The 18,729-nt window shown below is 38.8% G+C and overlaps 2 protein-coding genes across 4 annotated transcripts in view; one reads left to right on the forward strand and one right to left on the reverse strand.

Annotated features, from left to right (window-relative positions):
* The window catches only part of LOC137125794 (FERM, ARHGEF and pleckstrin domain-containing protein 1-like), a 48,942-nt gene extending 33,312 nt beyond the window's left edge, over positions 1-15,630 (forward strand). The window contains exons 14-28 of one of the 3 annotated variants that reach the window (XM_067501810.1): positions 5,195-5,376; positions 6,152-6,238; positions 7,845-7,978; positions 8,648-8,729; positions 8,821-8,882; positions 9,273-9,448; positions 9,570-9,700; positions 9,803-9,871; positions 9,960-10,049; positions 10,278-10,360; positions 10,649-10,761; positions 11,826-11,986; positions 12,629-12,736; positions 12,903-13,054; positions 13,725-15,630. In XM_067501810.1, the coding sequence (XP_067357911.1) occupies positions 5,195-5,376; positions 6,152-6,238; positions 7,845-7,978; positions 8,648-8,729; positions 8,821-8,882; positions 9,273-9,448; positions 9,570-9,700; positions 9,803-9,871; positions 9,960-10,049; positions 10,278-10,360; positions 10,649-10,761; positions 11,826-11,986; positions 12,629-12,736; positions 12,903-13,054; positions 13,725-13,800 (1,706 nt within the window). In that variant the 3' untranslated portion in view covers positions 13,801-15,630. Of the gene's footprint in view, positions 1-5,194; positions 5,377-6,148; positions 6,239-7,844; positions 7,979-8,647; positions 8,730-8,820; positions 8,883-9,272; positions 9,449-9,569; positions 9,701-9,802; positions 9,872-9,959; positions 10,050-10,277; positions 10,361-10,648; positions 10,762-11,825; positions 11,987-12,255; positions 12,352-12,628; positions 12,737-12,902; positions 13,055-13,724 lie in introns of those variants that run through there. The other 2 variants (XM_067501809.1, XR_010914207.1) reach the window with 2 other exon arrangements.
* On the reverse strand, positions 14,675-17,267 carry LOC137125798 (gamma-glutamylaminecyclotransferase-like). The gene is made up of 2 exons (XM_067501823.1): positions 17,116-17,267; positions 14,675-15,502 (listed from the first exon to the last, which is right to left on the reverse strand). Exons 1-2 carry the CDS (start codon positions 17,212-17,214, stop codon positions 15,005-15,007), a joined length of 597 nt encoding a protein of 198 aa, XP_067357924.1. The 5' UTR covers positions 17,215-17,267; the 3' UTR covers positions 14,675-15,004.
* Positions 17,268-18,729: the final 1,462 nt, after the last annotated feature.

Consider the following 18,729-nt stretch of genomic DNA (forward strand, 5'->3'; position numbering starts at 1 on the left):
GCGGTCGGGTTTTTAGCTGTTGAGAGGATGAGAAGAAGTTGAGCCTCACATTAACCATTATTATACACAGTACATAAATCCAATTATGTAGGAAATGTAATATCGTATTTTAGCATATTATTATGGATTGTTTTGAGCTGATTTTGTCGTCTTAGGAAATTGTAAAAAAACAATCATGCAGCATTTATATAGACTGATTTCCATGAATATTGAAATAGAAGTAGTTCTTGTTCACTATAATGCACTAAGTTAGCTGGGAATCCTTATATAACCACACACACGCAGCAAATGTTCTAACATATTGTTGGAGTGTTGAGCTTATTCACATTTCTATCTGTATATGGAATAACCCCAGTTTTTATATTGAATTTTGTATCCAGACCTCTTAGCATACTACAGACTTTAATCTAACTTTAGTTGGCAATTTGTCAGGTAAAAGCCTGGAGGCAGTTCTTCCAGTAAAGTTCAAGTCTTAAAGTTAAAGATTTAGTTAAACAGTAGGTAGTGTTTGAAAGAAAATGTGCCATGACTCATTGTACATGTGTGTGCACATAAACAACACTGACTATTTAGGGAGGTTCAGGAATTGTCATAGAGAACCTTGTCCTTTTTTTTTTTTTTTTTTTTTTTTTCCCGCAATGCTTCTCTTTATTCAAAATTTTTACTATTCATGTCTTTTCCATTTGGATAAATTAGGATTCTGCTTAGTGCCGCTAACATTTGCAAAAGAGTAAAAATTATGTTGTTGACATTGATATTTTGGCGGCGTTGCCTTTAGATGTTATCAGATCAGTTAGTTGGCACGTTTCCCCATTTCTAGTGTCCTCGTGTAGCATTTTCTCTTTTATTATTTGATTGTTGTCTTGTGCAATAGAAGGGCTTAAAGATAATAGCTGGAGTTCATAAAAGAAGTGTTGGTGCAAGGTAATAGAGGTTTAAAGGGGAACCCAGATGCTCATAGGGTTTTCTGAAGCAGACCACGAATGATTTGAGACGTTCCCCTTTTAAATGTATAGCGCATTTGAATGTTGTTTGATTTGGTAAAAAAGTGTTTTTATTGTGTAAGCTGTTGAGATGGAGGAGGAACACTCTGCGTCTGGTTTTAGCCAAGCTGACGTCCTTTTCTTTGGTGCACTTTTTTTAAAACAGCTTTTAGTTGGATCACTATCCGTGTGTCGTAAGGGACTTGTGTTAGAATATAGATGTTTTTGGTGGAGATGTTTGTAGGGATTCTCTTTTCTATTTAGCATTTTTCAATAGATTTACCTCAGTGAGATCATTAGGGCGAGTATGCACATGACCCTAATCTTTATATCTGTGTATTTAATAATAACACATACTCCATGTATGTCGATATTTCCCCCTTAAATGCATTATATATGCTCACTCGTGCTATCTCTGTTGGTTGGTTGTGGGCTTTCCTCACATTTTATTTCTTCTTTTTATTGCTTTTCTCTCTTTCTCAGCTATACACTCACTTGCACACACAACAAGAAGTCATTGAACACGCCAACCAACCAACTTCTTTAAACCTGTGACCATCCATACTGCTCTGCCTGGCTCGGCCCCTGGCATGCACAACAACCACGGCTGTAGTTACCTTCTGTTATCTTTCACATTTCAGTGCTGTTTTATTGAAGGTGTGCTGGCCTGCCATTCCCATCACTGTCGTTTGCTGACTGCCACTTGCTTTTGTTTGGACTGCAGCTCTGAATTTAATCATATTAAGGTGAATTATAATTAATAATAATAATAATAATTATGTGTAGTCAGTTTCCCTGGACGGTGGATGAGTGGCGGAGCATTGGGTTGGGATGCAGAAGGCTGTGGGTTCAAATTCCACCCCAGTATGTTAGCATTTAGCTTAAAGAACTGACACTGTTTTATAACCATAATTCTCTGTGATGTCAGGGGACCAAGCAGTCAGTTGACTTACCTTGGTCTAAATGTCATTGAGATTTTATCACATTCTAAAGTCAGGTTTTCTTTTCTTTTCTTGGAGCTTTTGCGTCTTCCTCAACCTGAAACAAATGCTCATGCTTTGTAAATGCACTGTTTTTTTAGGCATGTTTCTGGGGAAAAGTGCTACTCAAAACTGTTTTCTCAACATTTCCTTTTCTTTACTCTGAATGCATGTTAACCAGGCGAGCTAAGTAGCTGCTTCTGTCATTCTGCTCTGTTTTCGCTCACTCTGTCACTCTGTTTTTGTCAAGGGGCTCAAAATGATTCCAAATATTTGAGGAGAACAAAGTGCGAAAAAACTTAAATACGCTGTACTTTTTAGACTCAAACTCACAACGTATTGTCACGTCTTTCCTATTACTAGAGTATTGTGAATAATTTACATGCACATTGTTTGTTTTTTGTCAAATATTCAGAAATCATTTGTGTCTTGCCCCAAGTGTCTTCAGTGTGTACAAGAATGAAACAGGGTTGACTCAATTTCAGTGCTTCTGAATAACAGAAAGCGAGAGGGGGATGGTAGACCGACAAGTAAAGTGAAGCTCAAAGTAAATGTAAGTGCAAAAAAAAAAGAAAAGTAATGTTACAGGGACACAGTATCTTATTTTGTAAGGTGTGAAAGTCTGAGTATTATCAGAAGTTGGACACACACGTACTCATACATACATGAAGACTGAAGTTGAGTTCACCTTTGCTTCCCTTTCACTGCCTGTCACCAAACAGCACTTGCCTCAATTTTCAGAGTTTTTTAATGTACTGTACATACAGTAACAGACTGATAGGTTGTAATTTTATGTTGTAATTTCTATATTCATGTAGTTAATCAGAGACAAATCTGCTAGATTCGTTTAAAATGAAAAGTAAAATGATTATTTCTTTTGCAAAACTACACACTGTGTTGATTTACTCATGTTTGACCCATATCAGACTACTTCAAGTAATAGTGTCCCATTTGGGGCCAGTTTGTTTTCTTGCCGAGAGTTAAATGAGAAGATCGCACTTTTCCACAAAATCTGTCTTCCAGGACCTCTGGAGCTGAACATGTTGTAATCTAATCTGTTTATGCTGTACAGCAAGCACAAAAAATGATACGTTATATGTAGGCGTGCTGGGAAAGTTGTTACTTTTGGACGGAGCCAGGCTAGCTGTGTTCCCAGGCTTTACGCTCAGTGAAGCTAACCTCCTGCTGGCTGTACTGTAGCTTCTTATTTACCCTACACACATCAGAGGGATCTTTTCATCGAATTCTCAGAAGAAAATAAACCAAAAGTGAAAGCAGTTTATTTAAATTTAGATTGTTAAAGTGGTTTAAGTTACTGTAGCACCACACCTGTGCTTCTCTTTTTGCTTACACCTTTTTTCTTTTTCTTTTTTTTTTTTTTCCTCCCAAACTTCTTTTGAAGGAATAAGCCAGCTCTGTGGCTGTTCTTCTGATACAGTGATTTCAGGATTGGTGGCAGTTTTTGTTTGCATGTCCTGTATTGATTTGATTCCACATGCCACGGCTGTAGCATGTGGTGTATGTTGAGTGATTGGGTTTGCAATTTGAAAAGCTTAAAAAAAACTATAAACTGCTGCCAGTTTAGATGAAGAACCTCCACAAAGTCATTTTATTCCTCCACAGAGGGCATTAAAATGTCATGCACTAATTCAATCCAAGGCGCACAGGTTTTCTGTCACTCTTGTAACACTCTTGTAACTATTCCTGCACACCTGTCCTTTTTTACATTTTAATCACAAAACACCTGCTGGATTTTTTTTTCTTGTGACTTTTCTGAGGAATTACCCTTCATCTCTCTTTTTAACACTGTAACTGATTGTGTACACTAGTGTCAATAATAAAAAAAAAAGACTTTGTACGTTAGACCTAAAGGGACTCCAGATTTTTCTGTAGAGGGAGCTGGTCTCCTCAGACACCACTTACATGTTCAAACCTCAACCTGCTGAAAATGTCTAAAGTTGTGGTAGCTACAGTAGACACTGTAGAGCGGTGGCTGTTCGTTCTGTTGAGCATGTGCACATGATTCAACCGTTTTCTGTTTGTGTATCATGTTGTCCAGCTTCTGTTCGCTTGTTGTTTCACCTGTGTTGTGTTGTTGTAGTTTTTAGTCGTTTTCTGTATGGTGGTAAATTCTTTTATAGCACCGTCACAGATCTGCACTCAGTGGTTTTACCCATGGTCCAGTTTGGTCTATAACAGTGGACTCTTTGGAAACTTTACATATGGGCAAGTATACAGTCACAATTTAGTAACGTAGTTAACCTCTGTAGCTACTGTATTTGTAGTGACAAGTAGGTTTTACTTTTTTTATTCTTTGGTTTCCGGACCACACTTTCAATAAAAAACACATGATTTTTAGGTGTGAAAAGTAGCAAAAATGTCACATCTGGTTCATTGTGCATTGTAGGGGAAATGGAAATAATATTCACAGAAAAATGTTGTTTTGACCTGGATCTGAGGCTATTGTTCAATTAGCTGATTGATGGAGGAGTTGTTTAAGTCATGTTTCAAGCCAGAACAATTTGCTGACTGCGGCCTCTCATACATGAACATAAACTATATATCTTTGGATATGTAAAGATGTTACCTTGGTAACATTTATATAATAAAGACCAAATTATTGATTGATTATCAAACTGACGGATTCAAAAAACATTGCTGATTATTTGTCATTTTACATATCCCTTACAATGCACACGTATGGGCTCTTGTAGCAATTCAACAGTTTAGTCTAATCAGTAGCTCCGAACTAACCATCTATTTATATTCTTTTTATCCTTTTTTTTTAATGTATGTTTAGATAAGAATCTAAATGGAGAAATCAAGTAGATGTAGCCTCTTTGGTTCAGCACCAAGGGATTGTTTTGTCATGCGTCAATGCTGCTGGAACGTGACAGCTGCTCATCTTGAGATTATTTCTGCAGGGTTGTCTAGCATTGAACTTCATTGCCATACGGGTCTTATTTACAGAATATGTTTATAATTTAGCAAAACAGTAGAACAAATAAACCTCCACTTCCTCCACTGAGAAGTGTGCAAGGACAGAACGTAAGAATTAAATGATAAGAATGATAAATACTCTATGGCCATGAACATCATGAGAGTAGCTAAATAGATTTTTATGTTCATATAGAATCTACTTTAACAGCATCCTTTGTCCTCTACTGCCATCTTGTCCCTGCTCTTGCCCCGTCTCCCTCCTCTGTCCATTTTCTCCATTTCCCGGTTCAGATGACTGTCCACTGGGAATTCCCCATGCGGTAGTTAACGGCAACGGCTCCGTGAATGACCTGGGAGTGGGCAGCACCGTTGCTCTGGGTCTGGAGGGACGGCAGCTATCACCCCTCACCAGCCCTCTGCTTACTGAAGCCGGATATGTTCGCAACGATGATGAAGATGAAGCGAGGAGGAAGGTGGGTAGTAAAAAGAATGTCGTAGCGGCCAATGTTTGTCGTAAAAATGAAGCATTTACTTAAAAGTGTAATAATGTGGGAGATAAGATCACATTTCAACACTTATTTCAACAAAAAAAAAGGAAAAACAATGTCATTCTTGCCATTTTGACCACCTTGAAAACGGTTTTAGTGCTTTATAAACCCAATGGCCCAAGTGACACTTATTTTTTATAGTAGTCCCACAGATGTTGTCATTTCTTATTTGCTTTGAGCGGCTACTTGGAGCATTTTTGCTATGAATCCTTCATATAATTACTGTAAACAAGCTAGATTTGTTATGGCTTCTCGTACCAAAATGACAACCACATTTTCCACTTCCCACTGTTTTATTAAATATTTTTTCCTTGCTAAAACAGGGTGAACAAGTTGAAAGCGTGGGATCTGCTTTCCCCATCTTCTACCATCTGCTTTTCCAGGGAAATTCTGGAATTGGTTTACTTCTGCTCGTGTTAGAACTACAGTCCCTTTCCCATTTTTTTGCCTTTTAAATTCAGTTTTACGCACATAAGGTTGCCACAAGAAGCTTGTGTGATCTATGATCTATCATCAAGCTCTCAATTTGAACAATAAACAATTAATAACCTTCAAAAAGCTCTTAAACTAAGAATTAAAACAGAAGAAACAGAGGATGAAATACAAAGCTACAAAGATTAAAGCTGTTGTCTATAGAAATGAAGAGGAATAAATCAGTTTAGAGATTGATGAAGCTCATCTTTCTGTTTGTGTCCAGAAGTTTCCCACAGACAAAGCCTACTTCATAGCCAAGGAACTGTTGACCACAGAGCGGACCTACCTCAGTGACCTGCAGGTCATCATAGAGGTAAGGATTTCTAAACCTGTTTGTATTTTCTACAGCCACTGTAGTTTTGAAAACAAAAACCAAAGGCTTTCAATTGAAGTGAGGCCATTCCCATCTGGCTGAGTGAGAGATTTTTTGAAAGCCATCTGTCCAAGAGAAAACACATTCCCTAAAGTATACACCCTGCATAGAACCCAGACAGACAGTGAGCCAGGGTTGGTTTCTGTAAAGCCCTCGTACTGGAAGAGTGAGTCAAAGCTGGTTAGTTCAAAGCCTGAAGTTTGGAATTGTGAACCAAAGTTGGTTTGAGTTGAGAGAGTGGGTCGGAGTTGGTTTTGTAAATGGCAAGTGCTGGGTTTAGGATTTTAATTTGGTGTTTTTGCAGCCTAAATATTGAAAACTTTAGCTCAGGTTAGTCTTTTGAAAGCCACAATATTATAGAAGGCAGCTAAAGTCTGTTTTTATCTTCTTTTTTTTTTTTTTTATTCTAAACCAAACTAACAAACTGACGTTTTCCTTATGTCATGTGACATTAATATTGTGTTGGGTTACTAGAACTGCACAACCTCACACTACTGGTGTTTTGGTCTTTTTCTGTTCTTGTCCCTAATATGAGCTTATGTGTGCATTTAGTTTGGCGCAGGACTCAAGACTGTGGTTCAGCTTTGCAGGACAGATGGCAGATACAGCTTCCAAACAAACATATTAAAGTTTCATGTGTTTCATGTGTTTTTATATCAAATTCTCCCTCGAGTTTTACAAGAAAGCAATGCATGTGTTCCCAAACTTCCTTTTTGTCAGACTACACAGGCTATTAGCACCCAGCTAGTTAAACCACTGGACTCGACAAACACTCAATCTGCATTCATTTAAACATCTGGATCCTGAATCGTGTGATTAAAAAAAAAGCAGCTAAGACTTTGTGTTTGATATTTGTGTGTGTTTACTGCCTGTTAATAACAAATGGGGAGAAAACCAGCAGCACAAGACCACCGGTGGGGAAAACACAGGTTCAGCCATCCCCTTAATTTTACGATGCTGACCCTTGTTTCTAACCTTGCTGCGAAGGGGGAAAATTATATTTCCCACTCTGTGGTGTCGTTTTCTCCCTCTCAGCTGTTTTTCTTCTCAACAGTAGTTGACGCCCTCTTTGATGTGGGAGGAAGGCGTGCGCTGCTGCTTTTTTAAAAACCCTTTAAATATTTTCTTTGGCTGGCACTGCTGATGCCTGAAATCCTGCATCCTTCCCTCTGTGTTACTCTCTCCTATTGAATCCTTCTATGACAGAAGCCCTCCTGTCATAATCGTGTGTGTGTTTGTGTGTGTGTATACACTCCTATTGTGTACATTTAAGATCATTCTGACAGTTGTTTAGTCAGTATCATAATCATTGGATCTCTAAATATCAAAAAATAGTGAACAATTTCAGTCATTATTTCCTAATGTCATGATTGCAGCCTTCTCTGTCACTCTTCCTTTTGCTTTCCTATTGTCAGAACAGTCCAAAACCCCCACATTATGTGGATTTTATTAGTATCACAGCAAACTGTCACTCATTCAGACTAAAAAGAGCAAAAGCTGTGCAGCGAATCGCAGTTAACGTACTATAACTACCACGATTCTCTAGTCCTTCCAGAGTGCTGTGGCGAAAGATGAGGCCTTCCCAGACCCTGTTAGAAACCTCATCTCTGCCAACTACGATCCAGTGCACAAGTTTCACCAGGGATTCCTTAAAGAGGTGGAGCAGCGGCTGGCGCAGTGGTCAGTATCTGCCCATTTCCCGATATGGGCATCTGTAAAATGGTACACAATGGCAACCATTGTAAAGTCAAATACACAGAGATACATTTACTCTGAGCAAAAAGGTCAAATTCTTCAGAGGTAAAAGCAGGAAACTAAAAGCAGACTCTGCTGACTATCAGCATTCATGGTCATAATACGCAGTTTGCCTTTTTGATAAAACACATAATTTAATCCAGAGGTCACAAATACTTTACATATACTTTGGAAATGTTGGCATTTTAAAAGCAGACGAGCCAGCTAATGCAAGCTGAGACAAAAATGATTTTCTCTATGAGTTGCATAATGGAGTGGAAATTCACATACCACCCTCATAATGTGGCCTTTAAATTGAGACCAGAAAAAAAGCTACATGTAAAAGACCTGAAGTCTAAAATAAGAAATGCATCATAAAAACAAATTTGCAAATTTGATTTACTCCTTTAGGAATCTGTGCTAGTTTATATAATGATATACATGACACACACACACACACACACACACACACACACACACAAATCATGGTTATGAAGAGATTCCCCTCTATTGGAATTTAAGGGACAATTTTCCCTTTGTGGGAAACGTGTCTCTTGACATCTAGTGGTGAATACATGTTACTACACATGAACACATCTTGTCCGTCTCACTCAGGGAGGGTCGATCCAACGCCCACATTAAAGGAGACTATCAACGAATTGGAGACGTTTTACTGAAGAACATTCAGGGTCTAAGGGTAACTATAGCTCACTTTATGTTAAAACCTTTTCATACACCATATTCACTAATTGTCTGGTGACCTCTCCTTGTGCCTTTTACATCTTCAGCAGTTAACAATTCCCCTCCAGAAACATTCCGAGTGCCTGGTGGAACTGGAACGGGTCTGCAGGTAGGTTAACTACACAGAACTATACCGTATGAATAGTGCTTTTACTATTTTTGTCATCCTCATTCCTGGCTTGAAGGTGCTACTTTGCACAAGAAGAAAACAAGACGGGCTGAAAAGGTTTCAGTTGTTTTGCAAATATATGCATATTTTGTAAATTTTCTGCCTATTGGCACTCAAAGCGCTTTACACTGCTTCTTATTCGCCCATTCTCACTCACAATCACACACATTGTCTGTAGAATAATATAATAAAATACAAATTTATGGTAGGAAATTGACAACAAGGAGGTTTGAACAAACAAAATGAAAGTTACATCATTAAAACAGGTGATCCTGGCCATTTTAAATAGCAAAATTGTTTGAAAACCTTCATAACTCCTCTGTACCTCAGGTCCAGTCGGAAGGTGGAGACTTTGTGTCGGGAGTTTGAGCAGCAGAGAGTTTGCTACCTGCCCTTCAACATCTTCCTCCTCCGACCTCTCCACCGCCTCCTGCACTACAAACTCATCCTGGAGAGGCTATGCAAGCACTACCCTCCCACCCACGATGACTTCAGGGACTGTAGAGGTGTGGGATTATGAGAGTGTCATCTTCACCTTTATGGCCTCGTACATAAATTTTTGTTCTCATAATAATGTCTCTCTTTTTTTTTTTTCTCTCACTTTCTTTTTCCACCTCCCTTCTTCAGCGGCCCTGGCGGACATATCTGAGATCGTGCTGCAGCTTCAGGGCGCCATGATGAAAATGGAGAACTTCCAGAAGCTCCTAGAGCTGAAGAAAGATCTGACCGGCATCGACAACCTTGTTGTTCCCGGGAGGGTTAGAGTCTTCATATTTGTCTAGTGAGAGGGAGGATAAACATTTTTAAAGCAAGCGAGTCTTCGGCTAATGTATGTGTCCTACTTTTCTTTCTGTTTGCAGGAGTTTATCAGACTAGGCTGCCTCAGTAAACTCTCAGGGAAGGGTCTCCAGCAGAGAATGTTCTTCCTGGTATGAGCTTTTACTATTTTTCCACAAAAAAAGGTTATTTACTCTCGATATAGACAGAAAAATATCCCTCTCTTTCTGTTTGCCTCAGTTCAGTGATTGCCTTTTGTACACCAGTCGAGGGATGACCTCGTCCAACCAGTTCAAGGTTCATGGCCAGCTACCCCTATACGGCATGACGGTACACAACCACGTTCTCTTATGCTTAAGACCAGATTGGCTTAGAAGAAACCTTTACTCTGTTACTTTTTTAATTTGGACACTTAATTACTAATAATAATTCTGACACTTATCAAAAAAAAACCCACTTCCTGAAAATGGTCTTGACTAGTATTTAGGCGTGAACATCTACTGTGCATTTATGTTGGATGGCGTGTGTTTGTGTTTGTGTTTGTGTTTGTTTTGGCAGATCAGAGAAACTGAGGAGGAGTGGGGAGTCCCTCACTCATTCACCTTGTTTGGACAGCGCCAGTCTGTGGTGGTAGCAGCCAGGTATACATCAACACCTGTATTCTCTGACATAATAATGACGTCATTCTACCAAAGAGTTTAGAAATGGCCACAAACGAGAGGCTTTATAATTAGAATTTAATGAGACTGGAAGAAATGAGGGAATTAGGACATTGTAGGACAGAAATAAAAGATCCAGTATGAATGGAGGCTGTGTGCTACTAGGAGTAACAATGTAAAGGGCCTCATTAAAAATGTATCTATTCTTTTTTTTTTCATTGAAAACATTTCACATATTATCTCTTTCTTTTTTTTTCTGTCTCCCCACAGTTGTGCGTTAGAGATGGAGCGCTGGGTGGAGGACATCAGGATGGCGATCGACTTGGCAGAACAGAGCAGCAGCCCAAACACTGACCTGCTCTCCACCAGCCCCTCTGACAACAGTGAGTCTGTTTCTCTGCCAGATCTGCAGCAAATGTGCACATGCATTTGAAAAACCAGCACCTCACAAGAGACCTTGCTAATTAGTTAGTAAAGAGCAAAGTAACCAGTAATAAGTTACTGAAGGTCCATCATCACCTGTGTGGAATCCTGTGGGAACCAGAAAGTTTCCATGTGGGATTTGTCACAAGGATTTCACTGGTAATATACTTTCATCTCTCTCTAAGCGAACAGCATCATCCTTCACCTATAGGCTGTGAAGATCCCGAAAATAATTTTTCAGCCCTACTTTTTTTTTATTTTTCCACCTCCAACAGACGACTGGTTTCAGCACTTCATGAATAATATCTGTGACTTGTTTCAAGTGGTCTTTCATCATAATTTTTAATGTCACCTGATATATGTAGATCCAATGCCCCTATTTCTTTTGTCCTCTTTAAAAACCTGAAACGCCTCTCACGCTGTTGAATGAGGCCTCCACCTGGTGACCTCATGTTTGACATCTGCATTGTTCCACAGTTCAGTCACCTGCTGTGTGCAGTTTTACCTCAAACAGTTTAAAGAGTATTGGCTTACAAGTAAACACAAAAGGGTGGGTTCACCCTTATTTGTGCAGACTGAATTGAAAGAGCTTTGATCGTGATTTAAGCTCTTTGTTTTTCATCTCCAGCCGTGAAAATCATCTCAACAGGTTGTCAGTCTGTATTGATACGTATCTTTAGTATATCACGCAGCTTAATTATAGTTGTATTGCATTACTAGCTGCTTTTTTAAAGTTGTTGCAGAGCTTGTTTCTCCAGCCCGAAGTCTGGGGAAAAAAATCCACTAGTCAGCAGCTAGTACTTCTTTATCCGCTGGCTTTATTCATCAGCAGTTTGATATTAACTTGTTGGAAAAATTTCATCAGCTTACACGAGACAAATGGCATTAACGCATTAAAGATTGTCTTTTATTTTATTTTCCAATATGACTTTAGAGAGAGACAGAAGTATCATGCAGAAGTGACTCCCAGTCAGCTTGAATGTATTCCTTCTCTAAGCAGCTGACCTGCTCATTGTTCCCCCAGAGCTGCTGGAGGACGGTGGAGCCGAGCAGGAGTCGGAGGAGGAGCTCTGCGGCTCACGCTCGTCTCTGGAGCGTCAGGGTCACCGCGGTAACACAACTGTGCATGTCTGCTGGCATCGCAACACTAGCGTGTCCATGGTGGACTTCAGTGTTGCTGTGGAGGTACCACACTGTGTCTGTGTGTCCTAAACGTTGTCTCTCTCGTCATCTCACTACTGTTGTCCACTGTTCAACTCTGTGTCTTTGTCTGTGGTCATATTATCTACAGGCAAAAGTCCATTGATCTAATGTCCTTTTCTGACTTTTCTTCTCATACCTGTATTTATGTCTTTTTCTCTGCTTTGCCTATCCATCTTTATTTATGTCTCCTACCATGTGTCTTTCCTATGTCTTTCTGTTTCAATTCCACCCGTCCACATTGACATTGCTAGAGGCCAGTAGGTAACGCAAATCCTGCCCTTTAGTGACACCTGCTGGAGCAGAGAGGTGCTGCAGCAGCCATAGCTGCTGAGAATGAAACCATTCCTGTAAGAACATTCACCAGACATCTCAGTTGACTCAAAGAATGGAAAATTCTGAGAATATTGAATGATTTATTACGTAATGTATTTATTACGCCTTGTGCAAATGATGAGTTTTCTGAAATTATGGCACCGTGCAATCAGACTTGGTGATTATTTGAATTTGTGCTCATATTTGTGCTCTTTCATTGTCGTCGTGGCGTGTAGCTGTCATGCTTATGACGAGTGTAGAAAAATATTTGAAGCTTCTCACTCATCACCTTACTTCTGTCTGTGTCTCTAGAACCAGCTGTCGGGTAACCTGCTTAGGAAGTTTAAGAACAGTAACGGCTGGCAGAAGCTATGGGTGGTCTTCACCAACTTCAGCCTCTTTTTCTACAAGTCACATCAGGTTTGTCATATGGCAACACAGTGGGAGTTATCATTGGAATATCTACGTATACTAGGGGTTAATTTTGTGAAGTTTGAACATGCTGAATAAATGATAATGTAATTATTGCTTCTTAGAAATGAATAAAAGTGATTACAGGGGCTTTCTTGTCCTCGTCTGCCTGCAGGACGATTACCCTCTGGCCAGCCTCCCTCTGTTGGGCTACTCTGTCACCGTCCCATCGGAGTCAGAAAACATCCACAAAGATTACGTCTTCAAACTCCACTTTAAGTCCCATGTCTACTACTTCAGATCAGAGAGCGAGTACACATTTGAAAGGTACAGAGACCTGGTAACTTTCTGCCCTTTTTAGATGCAGTTGACACATCTGCATCTGAAGTACAGTTTGGTTTATTGATTACTTTGAATAAGTGAAACAATTTTATACACAGCCTCACTTTGTGATTAACAAAAATCTGTATTTTATTTATGTATTTTTTATATATATATATATATATATATATATATATATACACACACACACACACACACACACACACACACACACACACACACACACACACACACTATTCAGATAATCAGAATAAGATTGGTTTATAAGTCCATAAGTCTGCAAAAGATTACGTTTTTTTTTTTTACTTTTTTTTGTAGTAATGTGTTGCACACATGTTGTCACACAAATGTGTGCATTTTCAAGTCAAGTCAAGTGGCTTTTATTGTCATTTCTACTACACACAGTGGTACACAGTACACAGTAGAAACGAGATAACGTTCCTCCAAGAACCAAGGTGCTACAAACAACACAAGCTATAGTAAAGTGCATCGAGTGCAACCAAGTGCAAACAGTGCATTTTGCTGTAGACAAGGATTATTTTTGACTTACATTAATTTCAGAGTGTCATAACATCACTCTTAATTAATAAATGGTGGATTTTCTTGACTTATAGAAATACAAACCACGTTTGTGTTTTACTTTTTTCACCTGCAGGTGGATGGAGGTGATCCGCAGCGCCACTTGCTCCTCCAGCCGCTCCCTGCCAAGCACCAGAAAAGACCTTTACTGATGGACCTGCCTCCTTGAGCGCTCTTCCTTGTCCTCGTCACTCTTGACACCTGGCTGGGCGACAATCTCAACTTCAGACCAAACAAACACCAGAAAAGTAGTGTCTCTGTGTCTCCTGTACTAGACAGAGGTGTATTGCATGCAGCAGATACTCCAGTAGACACTTAATACCTCTTAATATCTGACTGACAGTCTTTACAAACGCAGCACTCAGACGTCCTCCCACTTTATCTTCTGTATCTGCACCACTGCTGTCTGATGTGACGCCTGCTCCACCATGTAATTCCTTATGAAACTCTGAGTCTTTCTTTGCCAGACTGGCAGCACACAGTCTTGCTGAGTGTTGTTCAAATGCGCACATACACGGATCTAATGCTCATACCAACAACTTCCCTGTTTACTGAAAGTAGGATTTTATATTTATTGGAAACCTGGAAAAAATAACTTGGATTTACCAGGAATGTATCAGAAAGTCAAGCAGGAGTTTATGAAGTGTTTAGTATTACTTTTTCACTTTCTGAAATTTCCTTGGTGTTTTTGATCAAATGTTCTAGATATTCCTGTAAAACGAGATTTGTGAGAGGATTAAAATGTACATTTATTGCTTGAATAACATCTTTGGCCACAATTAGAAAACGTCCATTTGTCATTTGTACAGTAGTGAGATACACTGTGATGTTTTTTTTTTTTTTTTTTTTTTTTTATGACTACAAACTGATTTTAAAACCGCTTCTGTTGCCAACAGAGATTTTACTGGTCCATTGCCAAATAGATTCTCTTCTGTAATCCTCCAGTTTTTTGGGGGTTTCACCATTTTAAATAAAAATGAGAAAATACTGTGTCCATAAGGACAAATTCAGACAAAACACAACTGATTTATTTGTATATTTTTTTAATCTAGTTGTGATTGATACAGAATCTTAGACGTAACCTAAATAGGAAAATAAGACCCCAAAGCTAGAAAAGGATGATTTATCTTGCAGTTAGTTAAACTGAGTGAACAAAAAAAGTTTGTACTTGGTTTTGTTCCCACCTGTGAAAAAGTCATGCTGTCAGCTTTACAGACTGGTCTGAAAAAAATCTAACATTGCATAGTTTTTAAGCAAACCTGCAAACCTGTCTCAAGAATTACATTTGTGTCTCAGGAGGAATTTGCATCAAGAAAGCACAGTAACAGTAGTAAATTCAAAATCCATCAGACTATATCAGTTTCGTTTATCTCTGGTCACATACTTGAGCCCATGATCTCCGTATGCATCATAGCTCTCATAACTGGGCAGTGAGGCCCATTCCGGCTTATACGTTGTCGTGCTGTACACAAATGCCTCTGTGATGTTTCCTGGTGAGGGCGTCTCCTCTCCCTCTACCTGACCCACCCACTCCTTCACCTCCAGTTTGACCAAACCCCGCTGGTACATGGTGGGAACGCTTTCGAAGTTGTCAAGGAATTCCAGCATCTTGTCATCAACCTCATAGATCTCTCCGTAGACTCTGTGACCCTGACCGGGGATGTTGAGGAGGAATGGGATGTTGTACTTGCCGGCAATCACCAGCGGGTACTTCTCAGTGGTGAACGCTGTGGCGAGGAACTCGGCCGTTCCATTGGTGCTGTTAAGCATTACAGGGTAGTTTGGCTGCCCTTTTTTCAGGGTGCCATAGGTGAAGATGCGAGCCATCCGAATGCAGGAAGGCAGAAGACACACCTGTGAAATAAAACAAGAAAGACCCTGTTAGGAATCCATCTGGATGAGCTTCTTGCCACCATGTTTCATATTTCTTGTCTTATTTCGATGTGCAACATGATGTTTCTAATAAAAACTTTTCAAACTTCCTACTTACTGTGGTATTACAACTTGTTAAAAAGACAAACTCCAACAGAAAAGCCTCCAATAGCTGAAACTCACGGTCACAGCTCAAAGACCAAACTTAATGCTGCCAGGACTTACAAGACAGTAAATAAAGAAAAAAAAAAATGTTTCTTGCATTTTATATTGTGAAGTCTACAGAAACATTTGCTCCTGTAAAATGTTCCCGCAACATTAGAAAGCAGCTTTTTCTTACAGGTAACAAGCTTAGACTTGAATCCAAATGCAGAAATGGCTTTAGACGTGTAACAACTCTTTCATAATCAGCTGCAACAACAATAAGTCCACAACTTCTCTTAAGAGATATAGTAGTAGTAGCATGGTCAGTTACGGAGCATAAGAAATACTGTAAATACAAGTAACTTAACCGAAGGGGAGTACTATTTTGCTGGATCTGGAAGCTGAGTCATGGCTTGACTGCTCGTTAGTTTGTAAAGTTGATTAAGGAAACAGATTTCTCCTCCAAGGTGAGAACCACCTTTTGTACTTCGTATATTAGAAGTAACTTACTAGAAGTAGGTATGTCCACCACTGAAGACCTTTAAGATGGAGAATATGAAAGCAGCTAGAACCACTGGCCTGAGACTTGTTACTTGGAAAACAGTTCACGTCTGATACAAAAGCGGAAATAGGTAAGATGGAAGGGTGGAGCTTAGTGTGTGTGTGTGAGAGAGAGAAACTAAGGGACACTATGGCATTAAGGAGAAGCTGGTGTCTGCTATTGGAGTCTGAGAGTTTGTGAGTCATGTGCCCAACAACAGTTGGACTTTGTTCTTGCCAACAGTCTGAACAAGGCACCGTGAGAGAATCATTGAACCACACTGTCGCCTTGAATTCATTAAAGCACACACAAACACAGGTTGTGCAGTTAATCTTGTACACAGTGAAATCGACAGTTTTACATTTCCACTTGCATAGTATACATTTAACACTCTCAAAGTTAATTTTACACAGGCGATGTTACTGTGTAGGCAGGAGCTGGAGTAGCACAGTTTCAAAATACTCTTACAAGTCAAAGCATTGTATTTAAATGTATTTACTATTTAAATGTAATTTATGGGTAAAGTTACACATTAATTACTTAAAGTGCTAAAGTCCTGTTTCAGATTAATGTATATTTCCTATGTCATTAGCGATGCAGTAATGTGCATGTAAGACTGGGGCTAAATATCTTCTACTCTGCTGGGTAACGTACATCAATACATCAACAATTTCTCTTATTTTATAATATCAATATACATTTGCGCACTAAGGATACTAGTAGCTACAGCTGTCAGATAAATGTAGTAAAGCAAAAAGTACATTTTCCTCTGAAATGTAGGAGCAGACGTTTATCAGTGCAAGACAACAGAAAAAAACACTCAATCATATGCAATCAAGACAATAAAGCTGTGGTAAATGCATCTCTGAGAGCGAGTCTCCTTCACGGATCCTGCTTTTAATTATCTCACCATGAACGTGACAGACAGGATGAGTCGCGGTTTCATCGGGGCGAGACGAACGAAGGGCTGCATACAAGTGAGCTGCGGGATGTGCAGAAAGACAGACATGCGCAGTAACGTTCAGGCGATAAACAAATTTGAAGTCTACGGAAGCCAAGAACGGCCACGAATGTTATATTTGCCGTATTCTCGTGATAACGGGATATTATCTCGAGAACACAAATCGCATTTTCGTGACTTTTAAGCAAGTTATTGTCTCGGATTCCGCAGATCAAATCTAAAGCATTGTTCTTCAGAGTTTGTGTGTATTTTACAAATTAAAAAAAAAAAACGATAAGTGCGACTTATGTATTTTATTACGTTCTGTTGGCTTTATTACGTCAATTGGTTGTAAATGGATCGAAATAACAGAAAAAGAGAGCAATTAATTTTAAGCATATTTGATCACAGAATAATGGTCAAATCCCATTTGCTTTGATCACCATTTAATGTCCCCTGGAAACATTGCTATTACAGTTGTCTACCACGGCACCGGGGAACATAAAAAAGTGGCGGACATTTTAAAAAGTCCAGACTTCTGAACCCAATTTACAATTAGGGCAGCAGCAGCTTAGTTCAGTACTGATAGTTATACTGAAAAACAACTGTACAGTAAATGAAAAAAAAAAAAAAAAACAACGCATTTGTGATAAATCAGAAACTTGTAGGCTGTATGTAGACCTATATATAAAAAACGCAATTTACACTAGTAACATGCGCTTATTTTCATTTATATAACTTTATAATGCATGCATTTCTATGTTGATTTGCTTGAATCCAAGGTCATTTTTAATGTCCAATAAAATATGTAAAATCTCCTTCAAACAGGCAGGAACAAATTTTAAATACTTTTTGTCTTCCAAAGTGAATAATAAAGTACATAAAATGAACTTATGAACTTTTGTTTCCAAAAAGGAAATGTTAAAAAAAGAATAAGAAAAGCCTGGGTGTTATACTATTCCTACCATCGGACACAAACTATTTGGTTAATGAAAGCTGAAAGTGTTTCACAATTTACCATTTTTTGAAATGACCACTCCTGTTACCTCTCAAAAGATTCATAGGTTTATTCAATAGCAACAAAGGACGAGAGTCATGTTAGTCGACTGGAGAAAGTTAAATCTAGTAACTTAAAACCAGAATATGGAAGCAGGAGCTAAAGTCAAACTCAACACATCCTCAGTAAACCTTGACAAACGTGAACCTCTAGTGGTCATGTTGTGGAGTTTCAAATAAAACCCGAAACACAGATTTTAAATAATGGAATTATTAGGAGATGTAATAGCAGTGGCATTAATAATACCATTTGAGAGTACACTTTGAAAAATTTAGAAGAAGAAAATATATGAACAGCACCTTTCAGAAAATATATATATAATAAATCACTAACTAACAATCGATGGCAAAGATTTTAATACGCAAAAATTTACTAACAAATCCCTACCTTATCATCTCAGCAATATTATTTATCCAGCTGTTTCTAATAGGAATAACATTAATAAAACATTTTCTAAACAGGAAGTTAAAACTCATCAAAAACTGTGCCTTGTATTTGTTCTTTAAACTGTATGTGATAATTCAATG

This window comes from Channa argus, chromosome 4 (assembly GCF_033026475.1).
Source record: "Channa argus isolate prfri chromosome 4, Channa argus male v1.0, whole genome shotgun sequence".
Classification (NCBI taxonomy): domain Eukaryota; kingdom Metazoa; phylum Chordata; class Actinopteri; order Anabantiformes; family Channidae; genus Channa; species Channa argus.